The 18,946-nt window shown below is 52.3% G+C and overlaps 1 protein-coding gene across 2 annotated transcripts in view; it reads left to right on the forward strand.

Annotated features, from left to right (window-relative positions):
• The window catches only part of Tspan15 (tetraspanin 15), a 35,216-nt gene extending 17,814 nt beyond the window's left edge, over window positions 1–17,402 (forward strand). The window contains exons 2-8 of one of the 2 annotated variants that reach the window (XM_027388258.2): window positions 3,523–3,708; window positions 4,887–4,961; window positions 10,178–10,273; window positions 12,600–12,716; window positions 15,678–15,725; window positions 16,708–16,824; window positions 17,253–17,402. In XM_027388258.2, coding sequence (XP_027244059.1) covers window positions 3,523–3,708; window positions 4,887–4,961; window positions 10,178–10,273; window positions 12,600–12,716; window positions 15,678–15,725; window positions 16,708–16,824; window positions 17,253–17,402 — 789 coding nt within the window. The remainder of the gene's footprint in view (window positions 1–3,522; window positions 3,709–4,886; window positions 4,962–10,177; window positions 10,274–12,599; window positions 12,717–15,677; window positions 15,726–16,707; window positions 16,825–17,252) is intronic. The other variant, XM_035450451.1, reaches the window with a different exon arrangement.
• Window positions 17,403–18,946: the final 1,544 nt, after the last annotated feature.

The following is an 18,946-nucleotide window of genomic DNA, read 5'->3' on the forward strand; positions in this document are numbered from 1 at the left end:
CCAGCTGGGCACCAACAAGCTGCATACTGAGGACACACAGGTGCTGGGGCATCACACAGGATGGCTTGTTTCTCAGCAGCTTAGCACGGCTGGGCCTGTCTCTGCCCACGAGAAAGCTGAGCTCCAGGCCCATTCTGAAGGCACCCAGTTCACGTTGGACAACAGGGCTCCTCCACAGAAGGGCAAAGAGGCAGCCTGGTCCCACAGTCAGAGGCCTGGTCCACAGACTGCCTGCCCTATGTTCTTTCCCCACCATGACACCAAATGGGCATGGCCTGTGCCCCTACCCTTATGCCTGTTTAGCTGAAGCTGTCCAGTTTGACAAATGGCCATTTGCTTCCTGCACCGGGGCTGAGGTGGCTGGCTGCCTGGGGCAGGGCTATAATTAGCGAAGGAGCAGACTGGATTGCATGCTGGCATTGACTGATAACTTTATGCCCAGATGGATAAACTTGATGTCATCAGAGATGTAAATATCATTTGGAAAAATTTTAAGTTTCTGGGAAGGTTCATGCCTGCTTCTCGCCATGAACAGCACTGCTCTGAACACCTGCTGGAGGAGCCTGGGTCAGCCTTGCCAGGGTGGGGACAGTGTGAAGGGTGACATCATCTTTGAATGACCAGGCGACTTTGTGCTTGATGGCTTGGTGCATGGTGGTGAGGGAGTCTGGAGGCCTGGGCTTTGGCATCTGCTGTGGGAGCATTGCCTAGGCTTTGGTGGGCTGGAGCTGCCACCACCAGCTAGCCAACAAGGAAATGGTAATGGCATTTGATGGGGGACTGAGATCAGACCAAGGGAAGTTTGGTTTACTGCCAGCAGGACTGTCCTGGAGTGGTCCCAGGGCTCTGGAGAGCTTATAAAAATAGAAGAATCCACCCATTGTCCTGCATAGGGCTGAGGTTGGCTCTGTCTGAAGTTGTCCCACAGCTCTGCAATTTAAGGGATGGATTTAAAGGCTCAGGCAGGAAGGAGGGGTGGGGACAAGCCTAGGGGCTGGGATCTGCTAGGAGGCCAGTGAGCAGAGGGGAGATACCAGAGCCCAGAGCTCATCTTGTCGGGAAGAGGAACTTTTAATGACAGGGTGCCTACAACTCTCAAGAGCACATGGAATCAATTCTGAAAACAGTAAAGTGGATGGATGAGCTATGTGGTTCAGGGACAGGGTGAGAATTAAACTTTTCACCATTCACCAAGGGATGTGATAAGGCCCCACCCCTCCTGCCCTGAAGAACTCTGGGTCCTGCATATTTGATTTCCTCCATGCCTGGACTCTGACAACTCCTGTGTTCTGAGGAATGTCTTCATCTGTGGTGGTTTGAATGTTTGCTCCCCAGTTGGTGGACTGTTTAGGAAGGATTAGGAAGTGTGGCCTTGTCAGAGAAGGTGTGTCACTTGGGGTTGGGCTTTGAGGTTTCAGAAGCCCATGCCAGGCGCAGTCTCTCTCTGTCAGTGCTTGAGGATAAGATGTAAGTTCTCAGCTTACATGGTCCAGTGCCATGCCTGCCTGCCTGCCTGCCTGCTGCCATGCTCCCCACTGTGATGGCCATGGACTCATCCTCTGAAACTGTAAGCAAGCTCCCAGTTAAATGCTCTCTTTTACAGTTTCTGCGTGTCCTCACAGCAATAGAGCAGGGACTAAGACAGCATCCAAAGAGCCAAGGTGCAGAACTCTCAGGGCTGACCCATCTAGGGCTAGGATGCAGTGAGCAGCCCCTGGGTGTGGAGTCATTCAGAAGGGGACCTGGATTTTTATGCAGGTGCTTAACCACTGTGTTACATCATCAACCACTTTGAACTCTTTTTTTTTTCTTTCTTTATTTTATTTTTTGGATTTTTGAGACAGGGTTTCTCTGTGTAGCCCTGGCTGCCCTGGAACTAGCTCTGTAGACAAGGCTGCCCTCAAACTCACAAAGACCCATCTGCCACTGCCTCTAGAGTGCTGGAATTAAGGGTGCTCGACTATACCCAACGTAAGAATTGGTTTTTTAATATCTGCCCACCGTATGTCTCAGAACTCTGGGAGCTGAGGCCAGTCTTCCTTAGGCCATGCCCTGGGTTTTAGAGTCAATAGATAGCCTGTAGTTACTCTTTCTCTATTAAGGGTATAGTTTATTCCTGTGGATGCTATTTTCTTGTAGGGGGTTAGAGTGTGTGTCTGTCTATCTGTCTGTGGTAAAATGCTGATAAGGGGAGAGTGCATTTAAATCCCCTAGAAATCTCTGCTGTTCTGACACTCGGCCTTCTCCATGGTCATTCTGAGGGGAAATTCCTTCTTTAGGAGACTGACTGAAGCGTCTGCTCCCCGAGCCACTGGGAAGTGTCCCTGGAGTGGCTTGCCAATTGAGTACACGTGACGGTGACCCTGTGCCCCCATACATCTAGAATGATTGTCTTTATTATCTCACTAAAACCTTCCAAAAGGCTGTGGGGTGAGCAGGACAGGAGCACGTTTATACACGTTATTCAGATGAGAATGTAGACTCCTGGCCAATGTCCATCCTAGAGCTGAGACAATCCACGTTCTCTGACGCTGCAGGAAATGGCATTTCCCTGGTCCACCAGCACTGTCCGCTATAGTTGGTGTCCGTTTTCAGGGGCTGTTGTACACTACCACAGATTTTTCTTTCCTCATAGTTTTGTGGGCCGAAGCCGAAGATCAAGTTGTTGACAGAGTTCTTATCTTCCAAGCCCTCTCCTTGGCTTGCAGATGGTGGCCATCTTCTTTCAAAAGGCCTTCCTTCTGTGAACTTCTGTGTCATAATGTCTTTCTCCTTCTCCTTCCTCTTCAGGCCTAGCCTTATGTATCCCAGGCTACCCTCAAACCAGAAATGTCCTTAAACCCCAATTCTCCTCCCTTCACCTTTCAAGTTCTAAACTGCCAGCCGGTTTATCTGGTGCTGGGAATTGAACCCAGGGCCTCTGCGTGCTAGGCAAGCACTCCACCAACTGAACTACCTCCAAGCCTGTAATCAACTTATTCTTACAAGGACAGCACTCATATTGGACTAGAGCCACCTTAATGATCTCATTTTAACTTAATTACTATTTCCAAGGTCCCAACTCCAAATATAGTCACATTCTAAGGCACAGATTTGTAGGGAAACATAGTTGAGCCCACAGCAGTGGCCCTTGTGTGCAGTTCCCTGGGAACCCGATTCTTGCGACTGGTACCACAGTTCCAGAGAGATCCTTTGAGGAAAGTCAAGTAGCTAGCTGACATCTTCCTGCTCCCTGCCCCACCCTCCTTTGGAGACAGCAGCAAAGCTGTCCCCAAACTTCCTGTGTGGATGACTTGGAACTTCTGTACTTCCTGACCGCACTTTCTAGATGCTGGGATGATACGTGTGCACCACCGTCCCCGGTTTATGCTGAGTAGTGGGTCAAACCTAGGGAAGGCGCCCTTCATGCTAGGCAAGGATGCTCCAGCTGAACTATTATTACACCTCTGCAGGCCCTCACCTTCCATTTTATTTTTATTTATTTATTTATTTATTTATTTATTTATTTATTTATTTGCGTAGTTGATTGGGGGCCTGGTCCTGTCAGTGGGGATCTACGCAGAGGTGGAGCGGCAGAAATACAAAACCCTGGAGAGCGCCTTCCTGGCCCCAGCCATCATTCTTATCCTCCTGGGTGTAGTCATGTTCATTGTCTCCTTCATCGGGGTGCTGGCTTCCCTCCGGGACAACCTGTGCCTTCTCCAGTCGGTAAGTGGTTCCTCCCAGCCCCAGGATGAAGGGAGCGGTTCTTGGTGTCTGAAGAGCCTGTTCCTCTGCTCTGGCCAGCTCTGTTCCTTCTATCTTTCACATGATCCAGCTGCCCAAGAACATTTCCTGAATCAGACACTGTAGCACAGTGGTCGGGGTCCACCCCAGCTGCCTCACATCAGCATGTATGCATGTCGGGCTTGGATACTTCTGTCACTGGAATGCTGTGGTCTGTCTCCACTCCCAGCTGTTGAAATGACGGTCAGCTGAGAGCAAGCAAAGCCAGGGGATGAGGTGATGACTCATCGGCTCATGCAGCCAGCAAACCTCTGGGGGCCAAGGATCAGGGTACCACTAGGCAAGGCTGGGCGGTCTGTTTTCCCTCGTCCAGCAAACAGACTGCTCCTGCCTCCCATCTTCAGGCACAGAATCTTTATTGCTTTTGAGCCCAGGGCATCTTTCTTGGACACTCTGGCCAGAGTCCCAGCACACTGGAGTGCCTGGCTCACATCACATGTCCATCAGGTGGAGTGTTGTGGTCAACACAACCCCTGTCTATAGCTGAGAGATGACACCCCAATCCTGGGGACACTGGGTGCGAAGGCCCATATCTTCTGACGTGTATGTCTTCACCTCACTACCCCCACCATCCCTCTAATGGGGGTTGCTTTACAGTCACACACAGCAGGGTACTGCCCAAGGCTGGAAGTTGCTAGAATCCATTTGGTCAATAGCTTTTCTTGGATAAGGGAATGGAGTGTGTGTCCTTTAAACTTAAGGTACCCCCTCTATACTTGGTTGAGTAGGAAGCTACTTCTGAGCTATTTGGGGGACAGTGGAGACTCGGGGACTGGAAGTGCTTGCCAGGTCTTGCTCCCTTTGGCTGTGTTAGAGGGAGAAAAATCACTCTGATTGCGGGGAGAAGCCTACTGTTAATCTAGACCCCACTGAGGACCCCAGGACAAACATGAAGAGTTTCTGCCTGAGCACTCTCTAGATTCAAGCCTTCTCAAGCACAGTCCTGTGTTCTCTAGGAGGGGCAACAAGGCCCAGTCAGGGAGGACTACCACCTGCAGCAAGGCCTAGTCAGGGAGGACTACCACCTTATTGTGCTTGATCTTAGCACAGGCAAGCCTTTCCCTGATTCCCCTGATGAATCACTGAATCTTGCCTTCCAGTTCATGTATATCCTGGGGATCTGCCTCATAATGGAGCTTATCGGTGGCATCGTGGCTTTGATCTTCCGGAACCAGGTAGGCCTGTGAGTTCATCATCAGCCGTGTGTGTCTTGAGCACCCACTGTGTGTGTCTTGGGCTTTACCCAGGGTGCTTCTGTGGGCAAGGTAGATAGATGGTTTCTTTGAAGTAACTAAGAAAATGACGATGGGTGACCGGGGACTGCCCAGTCCATGCAGTGCCGTATCGTGGAAAGGGGCTGGGTGAGCAGGGGTGGGCGGAACCACTGGGCTGGCTGGCACAGTGTGGATTGGAGTCTGTCCTCCTGGTAGGTAAGGTGTAGGGAGACAGACAGAAGGTGAGGTTGGAAGGCTGGCTTGGGGAGTAGATAGATCCTCAGAGGCTATGGGTTAGGTGTCCTAGGTAACTTTGAAAGGCAGTGAGCTGCTAGAGAGCTGTGTGCAGGGAAGGACATGACCTGACTCCCATCTTGCTCCAGTTGCCAAGTGGGGAACAGGCAGTAGGGAAGTAAGGGTGACATGGGAGGCTGGTTGGTAGGCTGTGACAGTCATCTGGAGGAAAAGGGATGGTGGCTCAGATGTAAGTGGAGACAAACGTCTTCAGGTCTGACATAGTGGGATTTGATGTGTGTTTTGGGCCATTGTACTACATATAGGATTCAGGGAAGGGACAAGTTGAGTGAGTGATACCTGAAACCCAAGGCCCGGCAGTTTCTATAGACCCACACAAGCCTCCCAGCTCCAGGTCCCCAGTGCCTTCACTGCAGTCTACACTCAGTACCTCTCACTAGCTGTGAAGCCTTGGCCGTGTCACATGACTTCTCTGACTCTGAGTACTCACTCTCCGAGCTTAGGGTGAAGATGGGGGTGGAAGGGCGAATGTGATGAACAGGGCATGGTTCAGGCATGCACTAGACCCTCCTCAGCTCTCTTGTCCGAGATCCCATTAGTGATGGTGTGTAGCTGTCTTCTGACTCAGGGTACTGTCTTTTTCCTTGGGATGCTGGGGTGGGATCCAGAGCCCTGCACATGCTAGGCAAGTGTTCTGCCACTGAGCTGCACACTACACTTTGGCTTTTCTCCTGCTATTTTCTTCCTCTGCCTTCTTCCTCATTGGGTGTTATAGGTAGGGCTTGGTCCCTGACCTTCCAGGTACTGTTAAGACTATGTCTCAGCAGGAGGCAGAGGTGGGTAGATAGATCTCTATGAGTTCAAGGCCAGCCTGGTCTACATGGTCTAGCCAGTTCCAGGACAGCCGGGGCTATGTAGAAAGACCCTGTCTCAGAACAGTGAGACTGTTGCTGAATCATGCAACTTGTCAGAAGTGGACTTCAAGTCACCAGTTACTGTCCCAAACCCTCAAAGAGCACCATGTCTGATTCCTACTCCATTCCGCATTGGCTTGGTGGTGTTCTGAACATGAACAGTGGGGACCCAACCCTAAGCAAGTGTAACCCACCCAGGACACCTCAAGGTCTGCTTCCTAATGGGTGAGTTCCAAGGGTTTACGGGGAGAGAGCTGGTTCCCACTGTATTTATGGGAGTCATCAATGCCCAGAGGAGTTAAAAAGCCCTTCAAAGAACAGAAAAGTGTGTGTGTGTGTGTGTGTGTGTGTGTGTGTGTGTGTGTGTGTATGTGTGTGTGTGTGCGTTGTTTTCTGAGACAGGGTCTCTATAGTCTGAAGGCCTCAAACTAGCTATATAGCCTACTGCCTGCATCTCCCAAGTGCCAGGGCTACAGATGTGTGTCACCCGCCCCACCCCCCAGGCTCCTGTAGTCGTTTTTTTGTTTTTCCTTTCTGCTTTTTCAGACCATCTATTTTGAACTGGTACTGGTTCATTCCCCCAGCAGTCTTGAGTAGAGAGAGGTATTTATTCCAGTTGTATATAGGTATGTTTTTCTGTGTGGTCAGCATGGCTCTCAGTTGACCGGTGGCCTTGCAGGGGTCTAGGTTAGCATTTCCTGGCTGAGCCCCAGGGCCAGCTCATGGTCAGTACCATTCATGGCTTTAATTAAACCTGTCTCTTCCGAGCAAGCTAGTCCTGGTTCCAACATGCCTCTCCAAGGCTGTCAGATTTGTCATTTCCCAGTGTTTTGTAGGTCAACTGTGGCCATGACATCACTTCCTTCTTCTAAATGATGGACTTGAGCTGAGTGAAGGCTGCTGCCTCTGGAGCCTCTTGGGACCTTCAGTCCTCACAGCTCAGGAAGCCAAGCCCTGGGTCATCCACACACCCTGTGGGCTTCATGGCCCATGAAATGTGTGCTTCATAGTATGGAAAAAAGATCTGGACTATCCTTAAACTACTTGGTAAATTTGAGGCTAACCTCAACTATTTGAAATCCTGTCCCAAAACTAAACAAAACATGCCAAAGGCCAGTATATAACTGGTAGTGTATAACTAATCCTAGCACTCAGGAGGTAGAGGCAGGTAGATCTCTGTGAGTTCAAGGCCAGCTTAGTTTACATAATGAGTTCCAGAACAGCCAGGAAAACAGTCAGCTACAAAGAAAGACTCTGTCTCAAAAACAAAACAGAAAACAACAAACAACAACAACGAACAATGCCAAAGTGATTGTAAAGGATGCCGAAGAGATGTTTGGGAGAAGGCAGCCCTAGCTTTTAGCACTTCTCCCAGTGCCCATCCCTACAGGACCACCCGGCTAATCCATTGTGTAATCCTTCGGATCTCATCGACATGGGATGTTCAGTTCTCCGAACTGTCCCTTTGGGTCATTATGGAGACCACTGTGTAGGCATGACTGCTCATAAGCAGGTGGTGGAAGCCTGTCTGGAGGTTCTTCAGCATTCTCTTGTGGGTTTGCCATAGAATCCTCTGGAATGACACAGCACACACACGGTTCCAGGAGCAGCGCAGGTTTGCAGCAGCCAAAACAACTCCAAGAGTCATCTCATTGAACTAGCCAAGACTGTCTGACAGCTCCCATGTCTGGTCAGGGAGGTTCCCTTAGGGCCTTCCCCCTAACAGGGGTACTGTAGCTTCACAGATGGAAAGATGGTTCTCATAGGGGTGTATGGAGTTTCCTAGTCTATTGGTCTATCTTGGTGGGGCCAGCACATACTTCAGATACTAGCAAGACTTAGCAGGGGAGGGAGAACACATTAGAGAGAGAAGGATAGATAGATAGATAGATAGATAGATAGATAGATAGATAGATAGATAGACAGACAGATAGATAGATAGAAAACCCCACAGGCTACCAGCCTACCCTGACCACTGTGCTCCCGCCGTCATCTACCCCATGGCTTGCCCTGAGGGAAGGGACTCCATGGATATCTAGAATGGCTGAGGTAGGAAGGGAGGGGTCAGGGTGAGGCAGCTCAGTATCCCCAGTGCTGGGAGAGAGGAAAGAAGCTGTTCACATCACATGTCCACCCTCATGGCCTAGGCAGGTCCCTAACCCTGGTGTCACTCACATGCCTGGCTCCACCAATGAAGCCCTGCAGTGCATCGTTCAGGGCCATGAGCTCATTCCCTTGCCCCCCTTGGGTGCCAGACAGACCTCGCCCTGGTGTCCTGTTTCTTATTCATCCCCACCCCACCCTAGCCAGCTGGCCTGTCACCACATCTCCCAGAGGAACAGGCAGGCAAGGGTTAGGTGGGAAGTGAGGGTAAGATTTGGTTGGTCCTTGTTCTGCCTATGCCGTGTGGCTCACCCCCTACCCCGGGGTCCAGACCTTCCAAGGGCTGTGTGCTGTGACTTCAGAGCCTCTTGTAGAAGCCTGTGGCTTCTTCTTCCTCTTGGGGTCCATGCTGCTTCTGGTCATGATCAGAAGTGTGGGGGAGGGGAGGTCCTCCAGGCTCTCAAGTCAGGCTCGGCCCTCACCTCAGTAGTGCGAATCTCAAGAAGAGGCAGCCACACGTGAGCCTTGGGCTTCTTATCGTGTAACCTGGAGTGGGTTGAGCTGGCATCTTGGTCAGCTGGGGAACCTTGGATAAGACATATTGATCCCAGGGCTGTGAGTGTCTCATAAAATCTCCAGAATGCTGGTACTAGGGGCTCCTGCTCTGGCAGGAGGTCTTTGGGCAAGCAGTGGGCCTTAGGCCCCTGGGGACTGAGCTTCCTCTGTGAATGTGTGAAATGGCAGCCCGAGGGATCCTTTTCCTGCATGCGCGGAGATGTCTCTGTTACCGGGACCTACCATGTGCCTAGCATCCATGAACACTTTCAGGGGTTCAAACTCCTGGCGCCCCAGAAGTATTTGTGGATGAGGGAAGGAGCCTTGGACATAAAAGAAGCGTTTCAGGCCTGGTGGCAGCAAGGACTAAGTCCTTACCCATGAGATTTAATGGCCCCTCTTAGCTTTATCTCTAATGCTTAGATCTGGAAGGTCCCCTGGGTTGTTTCACCAATGGGAAACTAAGCCCTAACAGGGCCTGGAAGCTGGCCCCTGCCATCCCAGTGTACCTCATGACGCCTCCCCCAGGAATTGTCTGGCTCCTCTGTCCTGTACCAGAGCCAAGAATGCCCTTTGTCCTCAGTCTCTGTTGGTACCCTGCCTCTGCTCTGAAAGCTCCAATTGTCACAACAAGCCTGTGGCTGTGCTGCCCACTCTCCCACCCCAGCCATGCCTGCTGTGGAGCCTTTGTATTCCAGGGACCTCAGCACAACAACCTGCTGTTGATCCCGAGAGTCCAGAGTGACTGGGAGAGGTTGGCATTCCAGTCTTTTCCGGGTAGAGAGTGACTGTGCCCAAACAGGGAGGAGACTGTGTGGCCTGAGGGTCAGAGCACTAAGTGATGAAAAGAGGCCCATGTAGGGGGCCAGGGGACCTGGATTCCAGTCCTGACCAGCCTGCTCTATAACCCATGGCAGTCTGACCTCTGTCTCCCCTTTCTCCCAGCCCCATAGTCCTCTTCCCCTGGGATCTCAGTTTCCTTTGTCATAGGCAAGAGTTTGGGTGATGAGAGTGTGGCGAAGGGACTGGAGGACCAAAGGAAGATTCTAGCTCAGGCCTGTTGCTGGGCAGGGGAGAGAATACATGCCAGGAATCAGAAGCGTTGAGGCCCAGCTCCAGGATACTGCTTCAGAGCTGGAGTCTGGCAGGTGGGCCTCTCAGGGCCTGGACCTTGGAAGCCTAGGAAATATCTGTGGGCTAGGCAGTCTCGGATATTCAGGGTGGGGAGTGGAGGGGACCTTCTCCTCAGGTAGGTGGGAACTGTTGGGCATGCCTCTGGACTTCTAGAATAATCTGAACCTAGCCTCTGATGTGTGCTTCTTTTCCTTGGCGATTTTTCCTTCTGCATAGACCATTGACTTTCTGAATGACAACATCCGGAGAGGAATTGAGAACTACTATGATGACCTGGACTTCAAGAACATCATGGACTTTGTTCAGAAGAAGGTGACATGGGGAGCATGGGGTCAGAGTGGTACCTCCAGGACCTTTGCCCCAGATCAGAGCCTCTGTTCCAGAGAGTGGGGTGAAGGGCCAGGTGACCTGTTCATTCCCAGTGCAGGTGGCTGGGCTATGGATGGCCCATGGGGTTTCCATGGGGAAACAACTCACAAGGCCAGATGTCACTCTGTCCACTTTGCAGGGATCCAGGGCCCACCCTGGGGTAACAGAGATCTCCTTTTCTCACAACTGGCTGGCCTTCCCTCAGTGTCCATCCTACTGGACTCGGTCCCTCTAGTGTGGAGAGCTTACTTTAGCAAAGGTGGAAAAAAAAATTCTCTTCTAATCCCAGCTTCCCCGATGGACACAGGACAAGACTCTTCCATCACTCTTACACATCTTTGAATGTGATGATGATTGTGTGTCCTCTTGGGACACTGTCCCTCTCCCAGAGGCCCAGCCCAGTATGTGGGTGCAATAGTCACACCTGAAGCAGGGCCACCCTTTCCTGGGGCTTGCCTGCTTCCCTCTTTGGCTTGAGGCCTGAGTTTCTTGTCTGCACTATGGGGCCAATTCTGTTCTCTCCCCAAGCTGTGGCTGAGACTCCTTCAGCTTTTCTGACATGTGTAGAGCAGAGCCAGTGTAATGGGGTCACCCTCATTCACTGGATGGGGACAGTGATATTGGAGGACCACTGGCTCCCCTGAACCGGGCAGTTGGGTGTTCCTGGTTCCCTGTGTGGCCTTTTGGCTCTGTGCTTCTCTGTAGGAGAAACAGGTGCAGCTTCTGGGAGATTGTTTCCTGCCATCAACGCCTGCCAGGCCTGCCAGGCCTGCCAGCCCAGGCTGGGAGAGCCGAGTCATTCTCCTGTGGATGCTTAGCTGGCTCGGGGATTTAATTTCTCCCTGGGTGGGGGTGGGAGGTGACTAATGCTCACTGGGCCTTGTGCAGAATGCTGCCTGCCTGCAGAGCCACACAGAGCTAGCCTCGCTCTTTCTAGCAGACAAGCATCCGAGGCCCAGAGAGGCTGATCACCTTGCCCGTGGTTACACGCCTGGAGCAGTGATGTGAGGATTTGAATGTGTATCTGTCCAGCAGCAGAACAAATGTCCCTTGTACAGCACTGCAGATAAGCAGCTGTGGATCCCGAGGAAGGCCCGGTGGCTGACAGGGCACTGTGGAGCCTTGACAAGGGGGCCCGGTGATGTCTACCTGGGCTCCTACCACATGATCCTTCAGCTTCTACTCCAGGAACACAGGCCCAGACCCCTGTTTGCTCAGCTAATGGGTCTTTTCACATTTGGTTTCTTTTCCCTGAACTTCATTTCCTCTGCTCACTGGCGTTTCCACCGGCGGCTGGCCTACAGTCTTGCTTCTGCACAGCGCCTTTGCACATACATGTTGACCGCCTTTTCCTTGTTCATGTTTCAGATGTCATGTCCTCTCCTTCGAGCAGCCTTTCCTGTCCTCCCAACATAAAGCCACCCCTCCCCCCACTTCTCTGTGCCCAGGTACATAGCACCCCTTCCTGGTCACCCCCTCCTCCAGGTGGTTTTGTTTGTTTGTCGTTTTTGGTTTTTGAGAGAGTCTTACACTGTAGCCTAAGCTGTCCTAGAACTCACTATGTAGTACAGGTTGGCTTCAAACTTGTACCATTCCTCCTGCTGGGATTCCAGGCATGCCTGCATGCTTGGCTGTGGCTCTCATCATTTAGCCAGCAGGTCTGTATCCCAAGTGATTTTACTTTGTCTGTGCAGAGCCCAGGAGGAAGCCATCTGGCTAGTCTCTGCTTAACTGTTCTCTGCTGTGCCCTACAAACCCCTCCCCTGCCACCAAGCATGGTCCTGGTACAGAAAAGAGAGGAGGGATGAGGGGGACTAAGGAGAGAGCCTATGATAGTTTATTTAGGTTTCCAAGGTCAGGATGGAGCAGGGCTTCCACAGGACATGGTCTCTGAGGCTATCTTCTCCAGCTAGACCCCTACCTCAGGGACTTGAAGATGGAGGAGAAGATGCAGACCAATTCCAGGGACAGATTCCCTTTCCAGTGTCTAGTCACCACCTGGTGTCCAATTGAAGTAGTCCAGCCTTACCTTGCATGCCTCTCCAGGGTGGAGAGCTCATCCCCTTTTGGATGGCCATGCCTAACACACTATGGCTTCATGAGGCCTTGGAACTTCCACCCCGCCCCAGCCTCATGAGGCCCTGTCACTCCCACCCCCACCCTCCCCTCCCCTGACACACACCTTATCAGCATCCTCTCTCAGCAGTGCTTCCTGCCATCCGACCCTGGCCTTGGTAATGACTGCAGATCGTTGTGCTTTCCTCCTCAGTTCAAGTGCTGTGGCGGGGAGGACTACAGAGACTGGAGCAAAAACCAGTACCACGACTGTAGCGCCCCTGGACCCCTGGCCTGCGGGGTGCCCTACACCTGCTGCATCAGGAACACGGTAACCGCATGGGTGCTGGGTGCGGGATCACCTGTCTGGTCACACTGCTCTCATTCTGCCCATGTGGAGCAGGCAGTGGGAATGGGCAGGAGGTAGTGGTCAGTGCTCCTGCTTTCCTTAGCCCAGGGGCTCTGGCAAAGGGGAGCAGGGTGGGCAGCTTCCTCTGAGAGTGTGTCAGTAAGCATTGCTCAAGTGTGTGCATGCCCGGGCCCAGGCTCTTACAGCAGCCTTGGGGAGGCCAGGGGTACTGTTACTTTACCCACTTTAGAAGACTTGCCCAAGCTTGGCAGGGCTAGCCTGTAATGCACCTGTGTCAGGCTAACAGCGGGCCAGGCACTGAGCAGGGGCAGCCAGTTCCACCCTGTTGGCTGTAGGCAGAGGACAGTGCAGGCGTGGTGAGTACCAGCAGCAGAACTGTGGCCAGAAGGGACATGGTGATGTAAATGCCAGCCTCCACCTTTCCCCAGCAGGAGTCTCTCAGTCACTTCCCCAGTCATCTGGGATGCTGAGTTGTGAGGTCACTGCTCCATTGGTCCTGATGTGTGACAAGTATGTCAGGAACTGCCCAGTTTCTGGACTGGAGCAGAAAAAACAAAAAAACAAAAAAACACCAAATCAGCCTGACAGTTTCTCCCCGCCCCCCCCCCACCCACACATACCCTCATGAAAGTCTCCCGTTGATGGTTTCAACAGCTGTGCCTACCAGCCCAGGCTGTAACCATGGAAATGGAGTGGCTGTGGGCAGGGCTGCACCCAAAGTCTGGAACAGTGCCAAATGAACTTGCCCTGTGAAAGGCGGGGCTGGGGGACTTTGGAAACCCCAGCTGCTGTTTTAGGGGAGACCTCTGAGCCAAGTGAGTGCTGTGGAAGAATCCCAGGGTTTGCAGAGAACTGCAAAAGGTGACCCTGGACTTCATCACCCATGGGTGCACTCTGGGTGTCCAGGATGAGTTGTGGAGACCCAGTGTGTCTTCCTTCATTTGCTCATTCATTCAACAATCCTTGGTTGAAGACCTACTGTGTGCCAGATGTATTGCTAGGCTTCGGAGGAACTGCAGGCACACAGAGAAGTCTCTGCCTGAATGGGAATGACATAGTGAGGGGACCTGACAAAATAAGTGAGTGTTAGAAGGAGACACTAAGTAACAATCAGGGATGCCACAGCTTTAGATGCAGCGAGGGCTACACAAGCGTTTTGGGAGAGAGGGATTTCTGGGAGAGGGGTTTGTGTTTGCGAAACAGCTGGAAGGCCTGTGTGACCAGAGCAGACTGAGATCAGCAGGGAGTAGGGGAGGTTTGAGAAGGTACCCTGAAGACCACAGGCTGGGACTGATGTCCTCATGAGTGACAAAAGTCAGGCCTGACGTGCTGGCAGCAAACAGGAGGTGGAGCAAGGGGTTCTGAGAGATGAACCGCTGCTGGAGGGCAGGCTGCTGCACACACATAAACGAGCCCATGCAGGAGGGGAGGGTGGGCGCTGTGAGCAGTGGTGGAGGTTTGGTGCAGGTTGGGTGGAAGTCTCGGTTAAATCTATATATACCATCCTTCCAAGTTGATTCATGCTGCTGTGGCAAAGGAGCCAGGCCCTCACACTAGTATGTCCACTAGGCATCACGCAGTCTGCCTCTGGCTGCCCAGTGAGGTCTCTCTTGCCGCCCCCGTCTTAGCTACATCATTTCCTAGTCATGTCCATCTCCTTATCTCTAGGCTACCAGTGCTGAGGCGGGCCTTCGCTTTGTCCACTCTGCCTCAAGTCCCTAAAGTGGTGACTGGCATGCAGCAAATGCCAATTAACATTTGTTCAGTGAGTGAATGGCTGACCCTTCCCATCGGAGTCAGTGCCATGTGAGCGCTGGGCACTGTGGATCCGAGGGTCTTAACTGAGAAAGGTTATTTTATGCACACACCAAGCCCTGCTGCTTAGAATGACCTGATGACATCTGGAACTGGGGGCATAAGCAGTGTCACACTGGCCAGAGCCCTTCCATGTATGTGTCCCTGGGACAGCACTTTACCTCGTGTGTATCTCATATGTGACACAGGGCACATGGGGCAGGTCACATTCCCTGACTTTGCAGAACTGGCTGGGGGAACTGCTCATCTGCTCCCCACCCCACCCCTGCATCCATTCAGTGCTCAAGTGCTGCCTCCTCTTCATCCTCTTGAGGCTGGGTCCCAGAAGCGGTCCCAGAGACCAGGCTGGCGACTCTGCTGCTGGCCCACCTTGTCACTGCTGCCCCTGGCTCTCTGGCCCGGCAGGGGCCTCACATAGGCAGGAACGGACCCAAGCTGGATCCAGGTTGGACCCGGGACTCTGCCTCTCTCTTTATGGCTGGAGGTGTGACCGAACAGGGCACAGGCAATGATGGGAAGTGTCATGGGGCCTACTCAGGAAGGAATTTGATGAGGCTAGAGCCCGTCCATAGAGTTCCCATGTGTATATCGGTCAACAAGAAGCCCTGGAAAGTGGCCCTATTTTCAGAGAGGAACCTCTGTGGCTCCTTGGTGGTGAAGCCCAAGTTGAAAGGGCAGGGAAGTGTGGCCAGTGGCCCAGCCTTGCCCTCAGGTAAACAAACCACAGCTGGCAGGGGCCTGTTGTGGTTTGAGCAGTTCCTTTCTGAGAGCCAGTAAAGTGGGAACAGCTTGGCTCCAGACTGAGAAGTACAGATGGGACAGCAAGGGTGTGCCTCAGGGGTGCTTCCAGATAAGAACTTAGACTGCAGCTGGTGGAGGGATGATCTCCCACAAGAACCCCCCCAGTGGGGTCTGCCCTTGGTTCTCCACTGGGCATTTCTTGGAGGAGGTAGCTAAGAGACAGGCTGGAGTCTGCTGCTGGAGGCAGGAAATCTCAGCTCCAGCCACACCAGTCTGTACAACCACCCCTCGGCTCTTTCATCTGTAAAAGGTGCGTCCTTCAGATGACAGCCGGTAGAGTTGTGGCTTGTGATGTTTCTGTTTCAGACAGATGTCGTCAACACCATGTGTGGCTACAAAATGATCGACAAGGAGGTAATGGCTTGGAAACCTCTTGTCCACAGATAATGGTGTTTCCATTGTCCCATTCCCCAGCCGATGGAGGCTTTCTAGCGGAGGGCTCCTGGCTGCTCAGGTTTCCCAACTCTCCCAGGCCTTCAGTCACAGAGGGGCCCAGGGAGCCGGGGGAGGCCACCTGACTGGGTCTGCTGAGTGTAAACTCCAGGCACCATTCCCTCCCAGGGCCCTTCACATGCTGCCTGCCCAGCCCTGCAGTTCGTTGACAGCTCACACTTGTGCTGCCTGCATGGGACCCAGGAGTCCCAGGGGAAGAACAAGTCCTTCCTGGGTATCGCCCTGCATCTGTTTTCCGGGCAACTTCTCAGGAAGCTGGGGTGATGCTGAGGTGGGGGGTCTCTCTACATAGCCCCAGCTGATATGAAATTTCATAGTGTTGAACTCACGGAGATTCTCCTGCTTCTGCCTTCCGAGTGAATGCTAGAATTAAAGGCATTGTACCACCATGCCCAGTCGTGGGTTTTTTTCTTTTTTCTTTTTTAAATGACCCACTGGGTCCAATTAGTTCTGCCCATATATGTACGAGGGTGGGGCCATCCACTGGGACATGGGTAGCCTGCCAGAAGCCATACTCCTAAATGATGTCATTTTTTAATAATTTTGGGCATGAAGCAAAGTTTCATGATGAGGGATTTTTTCATTTGTGGAAAAATCTAACGTAGTAATTCTAGAAGCTTCATTGCACATTAGAACCATGTAGTTGTTGGGTTTTTGTTTGTTTGTTTGTTTTTCCACGTATACCTGGAGTTGGCTTTTGGCTCTGGTAATAGTGTGCATTGCTGGGTGGCATCTGGCAGGCATGTGGGCATGCTTTGCCATCCCCCAGTTCCCAGCAGTTCTGACCACCAAAGTGCTGCCACAATGTCCCCAGTGCTGTCTCAGGAGCAGTACTAGGAAACCCAGGGCCACTTTCCCGCGCTGACACCCTCCTCCCGCACAGCGCCTGAGTGCCCAGAATGTCATTCATGTCCGAGGCTGCACCAACGCAGTGCTGATATGGTTCATGGACAACTATACCATCATGGCAGGTCTCTTACTGGGCATCCTGCTTCCCCAGGTGGGTAGTCTGTGGGGACAGACAAAGCCAGGCTGGGTGGGTGATGAAGGTGGAAGTTTAGAGCCCCTGAGAGGGCTGGGGCCTGAAAGGAGAGGCAAATGGAGAAGCCTCAATTACTCACTCTGAACTGGCTCTGGCTTCAGGCCATCGGTGAGATGGGATTAGTTACCATGTCCACTTAGCGGGGGTGGGGGTGGAAACTGAAGCTTCAGAAGGTGAGGTGGCATTCCCAAGGTCCCCTGGATAAAGTGTGGCAGAGTTGGGGTGGAGGCAGAAGGCCCACGAAAGGGACCTTTGCTAGCGAGGCACATGGAAGTCTCCATGTTCCTAGAAGCCATAGAAGAGGCCCTGCCTAGGGCTGACTGGGCAGTGGGTGCTGGGATGTCCATGTGTCAGCAGGCTCTCACCTGCCCTCTCTCTGTCCTCAGTTCCTCGGTGTGTTGCTGACACTACTGTACATCACCCGAGTGGAAGACATTATCTTGGAGCACTCTGTCACTGATGGATTGCTGGGACCTGGTGCCAAGTCCAGCGAGGACACAGCGAGCACTGGGTGCTGTCTGTGTTATCCCAGTTAGGACCTGGTCCAGCCCAGCAGCCTCAGCAGGACTCTACTGCCCAGCACATCCCAGTCTATACAAGCCAGACAGGACCATCTCCAGCTCCTCTGCCCACTCGTGGCACTGACCGAAGCCCAGGGTGTATGTGCCTGGCTATAGTATCCGATGGCCACTCTTCACAGGGGAAGACTGAGCCCTGAGGAGCCCCGGGGAACAGGGATAGCCCAGCTGCAGTTCTGGGCCCCAGAGACGGAAGCTCAGGGCTTAGTACGGGCTCAGTTTATTTCTCGAAGTGCCTTGGCCAGGGGTCATTATGCCCCTTCAAGAGAAGTTTTGCAGTGATTTTTGAGGAGAGAGGAGAATGTGTTTGTTCCACAGGGCAGGAAGTGCTGGGTTCAGCCCCCGGCACCACTGCTCCAGATGTGCAGTTGGACCATGTCTCAAATTTCCAGGTGCCTTGAGCCCTCTGTAAGGCTCCTGCATTGCCCACCCATTTTCTACGTGGTTTTTTAAATATATATATAACATTAATGTTTTGTACACAATTAACAAGAGTTTCTGGCTACTCAACACTAGCCACCACCACCCCAGTCCACTCCTCCTTCCCAGGCGGTTCATTAATCAAACAATAAAGATGCGATTTTTTGGGGAGGGCGGTCTTTCGTTTGAGTTATTTGAAAGTTTCTTGTTGGTGCGGGGGTTGAAGGAGAGCTGCCCTGGAGTGAAGATAGGTATAACTTGGGCCACCGAGGCCACGGAAGCAGCATGTGCAGCACTAGTATTTCACACACTAGGGGAAACTGAGGCTGAATGGTAAGACATAAAGCTCCATAGGCAGAGAAATGGTCTTACGGAGAAGTAACTGAACCTAAGGCTCAGGAAGGAGAGCGGTGTCCACAAGTCTACCCCAGTTACAGAAAAACCGCCGGTAAGGAATCTGCAGATTGTATTCAGGGACCCATGCCAAGCAAAGCTTGGTGCTGGTTGCCCCCTGCTGGAAACAGCAGGCCTTGCAGGAAGAGTCCACCCAAGTGTGTGTCACCCCAACCCCCACCTGGGTTGGAGTTTTTTTTTTGTGAGGTTCCTAGTAGATAAGTCAATAGAAATAAAACAAGAGTCTGAATGGTATGAGGAAGGGCAGGGGTGGAACTTTTTGGGTTTTTTTTTTTTTTTGGTTTTTTCGAGACAGGGTTTCTCTGTGGCTTTGGAGGTGGCCCTGGAACTAGCTCTTGTAGACCAGGCTGGTCTCGAACTCACAGAGATCTGCCTGCCTCTGCCTCCCGAGTGCTGGGATTAAAGGCGTGCGCCCGGCTCAGGGGTGGGACTTTTAAAAGAGTGCTATGACTACATCACAGAGGCCACCTGAGGCCAGGCCTAAACACCTAGAATATGTGGTAACACCTCTAAGGCTCACAGTTGTTTGTACTCCTTCCTGTTACCTTAGTTTTGTTAATAGGGAAACAGGCAGAGTGGTTAAGTAAATTGCCAAGACATGGCACTGCTCACATAGCACTTCTGCTTGAATTGGGTCTGTCCGTAGACTCCCCTCAGTGTGCAAAACC

This window comes from Cricetulus griseus, assembly GCF_003668045.3.
Source record: "Cricetulus griseus strain 17A/GY chromosome 1 unlocalized genomic scaffold, alternate assembly CriGri-PICRH-1.0 chr1_0, whole genome shotgun sequence".
Taxonomy (NCBI): domain Eukaryota; kingdom Metazoa; phylum Chordata; class Mammalia; order Rodentia; family Cricetidae; genus Cricetulus; species Cricetulus griseus.